We start from the raw sequence: 6,184 nt of genomic DNA on the forward strand, positions 1-6,184 counted from the left end.
GCTTGACTGTGTCCCCTTTTTCTTTCTAGCAATGGTTAAAAAGCGATGTACATAATGTCTACAGTAAGACCGAGAAAGAGGAAATCTGCCCTGTATATCTAATAGAAAGCCCTCCACAATGTGTGTAGGACTTTCTTTCACTGACTTGAGAATCATGGAGTTATGTTCTCCTCTGCACTTAAGTTCATTATTATGAAGTCTGTATCAGATGTAAGGATGAGTGATTCTACACCATCTCCAAAAGGAGAAGAAAACCAACCATAAGGCTCTATGCACACTGGGCGTCTCAATAACGCTGGTAATGTTAGCTGTGTAAAGTCACGCTAAAAATGTGAGTTTTTCAGCATTTGTTAGCATTTTTGTATTAGCGTTTAGCAGCGTTTTACCACTTTTTTTGCCTTTTTTTGCGTTCGCATTTTTTATAGTTTTTTTTTACCCCCCAAAATTTTTTGGGTCAAAAAAAGTTCAAAAATGCTGGTTTGACATCATTTACCGCGTTTTGCCGTGTTTTTCAGCATTAGAGAGTTTTTACAGCTAAAAAACTCCTCTAGAAACCCATTAGTTCTGGGTTTTCTTTCCTTCCAAAAAGCGCCCCTGCAAAAAAAAACGTTGACTTCAGTCTATGTGTGCATGGACACATAGGATAACATGCTGGGGAATTTACTGGCTGTAGGAAAAAACATCAAAAGCCAAAAAGAGCAGCTGTAAAAACGTCCAGTGTGTATAAGGACTAAATCCTTTCTTGTATCGGTGCTTGCCTGTGCACCACGTATTTTGATCATGTTTTAAGCACTGAGAAGAAGGTCTGTTGAATGCATGATCGTAAAACACTGGTAACCAAGACTAAACATTACCTCTGTCCTCCAAACAAACTAGAAACATCATGTTTTGTATAATTATCCTTGGGTAAGTCACTAGGTAATTCCTATGCAGGCCTGAGAACCTGATATTCTTGCATTTAGCCAGAAGGACTCATGTCTCTGGTAGTGTCTGTGGGCTGCTTTGAGCACCTTTGGGCAACTTGTCCATTGTCTTTGGTTTGGTGGTGAAAGCAGGATGCCTATGTTACATGGTATGGTTGTCTTTAATACTTCCTTTGATGGGCTGTGATTTTGAACATCATACAAGGTTTGCCAAGCCAGTGGCCAGACTTAACCCATCCTGTATGTTCAGGATCTGCCATAGGAACTTCTTTTAGCTGGGCAACCCTGGAGCTATTCTAAAGGGATTCTTACAAGAGTTTCCACTGTAACATAAACCCCTGGCTTTCTGCTAAACCCATCCAGTGCAAAATCAAAGTACAGAGAGTAACATTTTAAAACACAAACATTTAAAGCACATTTCCAGAACATTGTACCCAAGAATGTCTGAGCAGAATCCCTTGGAAATCTGCACTTTTTATTCAGCGCTGTCTGTAGATATGTTTTTGCGCACCGCATCAGAATTGCACCTCATTCGTGTGAACCATTGCAGGTGTGTACGTTAAGTTAACAGCATCCCAAAAGCGGACCGCATAACGCGGTGCGATGTGAAGAATCGGACCGCATAGGTGTGAATACCTATGCGATTCGATTCTAGTGCGGACCTAAAAAATGGGTCCTGCATGTTTTTGGTGCGGGTGCTGTGCGAATAGACCCATACAAAGTGTGTGGCTCTGATCACACCGCACACAAATCGCATGTGATTTGCACAGCAATGCGGTGCGGTTCCTGTGCGAATCACATGTGATATATACCGAGCCGCACGTATGTGAACCCAGGCTGACACTGTATTAAGATTACATGGAATGGACATATAAAGTTGTCAATTTAATTTTGCTTGTGTGAAAATCAAACTTTCTAAGTGATGTGTCAACTACATTCCATAGTTTTGTAAATGTCACACATTATACATTGTCATTAAGGATTATTGTGTTTTATGTTTAATAAAACTGCAGGAATATTTATTTTTTTTTTACACAAATCACTTTCAAATAAAAAAAAATTTTAAATAAAAAGAAATATGTCAGAAACTCTGTTGTGTGTGTTTGCTATTTAAAGCGTATCAACATTTAAAATCATTATATTCATTTCTGCATTGATTCAACTATTTCTAGCCTACACCTACTGTATTAAACCCCTTTCACACGAAGAGTTAGATCAGGTCCGATTGTCATTGTCCATTTGCACCAGCCTACCTCTGATCTGGTCTGCTAAAAAAAAAAGAAGAAAAAAACAGAAAGGGATTTGTCCTCCTCTGTCTAGGCCAGGGGTGTCCAAGCTGGCCCAAGTCAGCTATGAATGCGGCCCAATACATAATCATAAACTCACTTTAAAAAATGTTGATTTGTTTTTGGAATTTTTTCTGAAAATGTGTTTACACTTAGCGAACATATGCGTCCAAAAGAAAAACCTGACATTGCCTCTTTACTGGACTTTTATAGATTTTATCTTCCCAAAGAAAAATATCCCATTCTTCACAATCACGCCTTCATGTCATCGGTTTTTGGCAGCACTTAAATTTGTGAGCAACTATTTCCAAGGATGAAGCACATGAAGGGCAAAATTAGAACCAAAATATCTGATGAGCACCTTGAGAATTCATAAAGAATTGCTATTACATCCATTGAAACAGATATCAATGCGTTAGTTTATAAAAAACAGTACCAAATATCGCACTTGTTTTATGTTGCCCTCTTTTACTTTTTTAATAAAAATAATACAACAAAATTAAGTTTTATTACTCAGATAGGTACATTATCTATATCAGTGATTGTTAACGTGTGATCTGCCCAACTTCTGCCTATCAGCTATCCTTATTGTTAGTGAATTTTATGTGTGGCCCAAGACAATTCCTCCTTCCAATGTGGTACAGGAAAGTCAAAAGGTTGGATACCCCTTGTCTAGGTAGACTGGATCAGAGGGCAGTCCAATGTAAAAGTGGCTCTGTCCATGTCTGCAGAAACAAAGCAGACACAGATCTGTCATCCACCCGCTCTGCTCTGATCATCAGATGATCAGCGGACAGATCCCTTGGTGATCAAAACAGAGTCCTACTGTGCATAAGGGGCCTAAATCTGAACAATCTCGAAGTGTGTAAACTTACTTTGGAAAATTGCAGCATTTCAAGATCATTAATTACTTTGGAAGATCCCCACACCTTTACTTATGTAACGTATTCCCTATGCCCTGTGAGTAGGCAAAGCTGTGTCACAGAATTCACAGAGCCTGCCTTCTGAACTACAGAGGTGATGAGAGGAGGAGTTTCAGGAGGTGGAGTCAGTACAGGAATCACATTTTGCAGCCAGCAAGTTACTATGGGATATGTAGTCCTTAGAAATGGAAAGTAAACAATAAAGGAGAACCTGCAAAGTATGTTGGAAATCCAGGAAGTTGTGGAAAGAAATGGTCAGCAGACAGGCAGCACTCACAACATGAAAGGAGATTTTTTCAAGTAAGCTTATATGGAATTGTCTAACAACATGTTCATATTGCTATTACAAAGCTGATGTTGTAAAATGAAAGTGTGTTTTGTGACCATAGAATCCCCTTAACCACTTCAAGTCCGGACACTTTTACCCCTTTCCGTCCAGGCCAATTTTCAGCTTTCAGCGCTATCACACTTTAAATGACAATTGCATGGTCATGCAACACTGTACCCATATGAATTTTTTAGCATTTTTTTTGAGACAGGTACAACTTTATTTTGATGGTATTTATTCACCACTGGGATTTTTATTTTTTTTTGCTATATAAATGAAAAGTCCAACCATTTTGAAAAACAAAAGGATTTTTCTTATAACATTTTGCAAATAAATAATCTTTCTTCATAAATCTTGGCCAAAATGTATTCATCTATCGTTTTAGTAAAAAAAAAAAAAAAATAACCCAAATTAGTTTATAACCAAAAATTATAATTTTTCAAAAACTTTTTTACCTTTTTATATTATTTATGGTTTTTGTTTTTACATACCATCACCCTAGCAGTACAGTGTCACCATAGTGACACTGCACCACTTGTGGGGGGTGATGAAGATTTTTTTTTTCTTTTTTTACACTGATTGATTTCACACCCATAAAGGCTGTTAGAGCAATCATTTCTCCTTCTCTCTGGCTGCATTTTTGCAGCCATTGAGAAATACTGTGTGAGCTGTGATTGGTCACAGCTTGTCACATGGTACAAGGCTGTTGTGAATCATTTGTGATCATTCACAAATTTCACAAGTAGTAAGCAATGATGTCAGGAAGTGACATCTTGTTTACTACTGTTCCTGTGATTACTGATTGGCCAATCAGTGATCACACAAATCGGGACCTCACACAGACATAGTGTGCGCCAGATTGCGGTGCCGTGCGCTCCCAGGGAGCGCGCACAGGCACTTAATGTGGAGGCCATTTATAAACGGCCACCCGCTCCTGCACTGCTCCCATCTGGCCCAAGTACCTAAACGGCTGGACGGGAACAGTGCAGGAGCGGGTGGCCATTTATAAGCGGCCTGCACATTCACTGCCTGTGCGCGCTCCATGGGAGTGTGCGCCACCACAACCCAGTGCCCGCTGTGTCTGGTTAAAATGTTACTAAACCCAGGACCCTGCATTCACTATATCTAGTCTCCCACAGAACATAGAAGTGCAATTACTGTAGTAAATATAAACTGCTAAATACTTTTCTCATCAGAAGTTAGAGCAGTCTTGTGACTTCTATCAGTGTCCAGCCCACCATTAGCTAAAGCTTGTAGGAGGAGTTTTCTTTCTGCTCTGGGAGGATGGAAATCCCCTGACATCTGTCTGGACAGTGCTAATTGGCCCTGTGCTGATCACATGCACTCTCCCAAGAAATACAAAAACCTCTAGGAATACACACCAAACCAAAATATTCCTGTGGGCTGCTCTGCTGGAAGATAGGTTGCCAACTGTAAGAAGGTACCACTCACAGAACAGGATGCTGCCTTGGATATCCCCGGATCTCGAGGACCAGAAAAGACGTCAGTGAAGCACAGAAACTGGCAGATAGACACTGACAGATGGACAGAGAAGCCAGAGTGCCTGGTTGCTATGTGGATGCGTTTTGCACAGATACGTGCTTTGTCAATGTAATTTTCGGTCCTTGAGTTCCAGGGATATCAAAGGCAGCATCCTGTTCTGTGAGTGGTACCTTCTCACAGTTGACAACCTATCTTCCAGCAGAGCAGCCCACAGGATTCCTCTCCACCGCCTCCTGCACCCTTTTCTGGATGTACTTATTTCCTCAGCAGTAAGCCAATTTTATTGACCACATTTGGGCTATATCACTCACTTTTTCCTTCAATTACATTGGACATATGACTATGAACAATGGTTTTTTTCCTTTAAAGTGGACAATAAAATCCTTCTTTTTTACTCTGCATAACATTGTCATCATCCTTGCTAATTTTCAATACTTTTAATTTGGCTCTATGCCAATAGTGCTCAGTATCAGCTACTGTTCTATTCACATATGTCTCCTATGGTTTATTGAGCAGCTGTGGTTATAGCCTTCACAAGCTACAAGACCTCATTTTTGGTTACCAGCACTGGCCATTCTATGACTTTGTAAACAGTCCTATGCTGTTGTATTGGCTGGTGTTACCTCTTTAACATGCAAACTCCAAGCATGTGGTGCCATGGTTGGGATTTGAACCAATGACCATAGTACTGGCAGGCTGAAGTGCTAACCATTAGTGCTAACTATATTTAAATCAGCCAAATCAGAATGCTTGACCCTATGGCAGAGGGAGGGGCAGTTTTTAGTAGTCATCATAAATATGTAGGGTTTTCTTGGAGGAAAAAATGCAAATGATTACTCAAAGGCATGGCTGATGAATACATACTGATATACAATGTTTCCATGTTCCATATGTTTGTAAGCACTTGCACACTGTAAAAATATTCTTTTGGCGAAATCTGTATTATTTAAAGAAAAAATTAACTGAAACTGATTGAAAGCAAAAATGTAGATCTGTGTTTTTGTGAACTGAAACTATTGTTTTGTCATTCATCTCCTGAGTATTGTGAAACCAGCAATAAACTGTCCAGGTATTAGAATGGCCTAAAAAGACAGAAGGACAAATGTTATATTTCTCACCTAAATTTGCTGAAACAGAATTGCCTGTTTAAAGAATTACCAGTAGAACATTTTACAAAACATTATTAGAATTTCTTTGAATTTGTTCAAAGACCTTTTTTCT

At 39.4% G+C, this 6,184-nt stretch overlaps 1 protein-coding gene across 1 annotated transcript in view; it reads left to right on the forward strand.

The window, feature by feature from the left end:
• LOC149440925 (interleukin-13 receptor subunit alpha-1-like) overlaps nt 1-2,011 on the forward strand; it is a 109,079-nt gene extending 107,068 nt beyond the window's left edge. Inside the window, exon 11 of the mRNA XM_089657957.1 lies at nt 30-2,011. Coding sequence (XP_089514083.1) covers nt 30-128 — 99 coding nt within the window. The 3' untranslated portion in view covers nt 129-2,011. The remainder of the gene's footprint in view (nt 1-29) is intronic.
• Nucleotides 2,012-6,184: the final 4,173 nt, after the last annotated feature.

This window comes from Staurois parvus, unplaced genomic scaffold, assembly GCF_062004578.1.
Source record: "Staurois parvus isolate SC_StPar_1 unplaced genomic scaffold, SC_StPar_1.0 ptg001045l, whole genome shotgun sequence".
Classification (NCBI taxonomy): Eukaryota; Metazoa; Chordata; class Amphibia; order Anura; family Ranidae; genus Staurois; species Staurois parvus.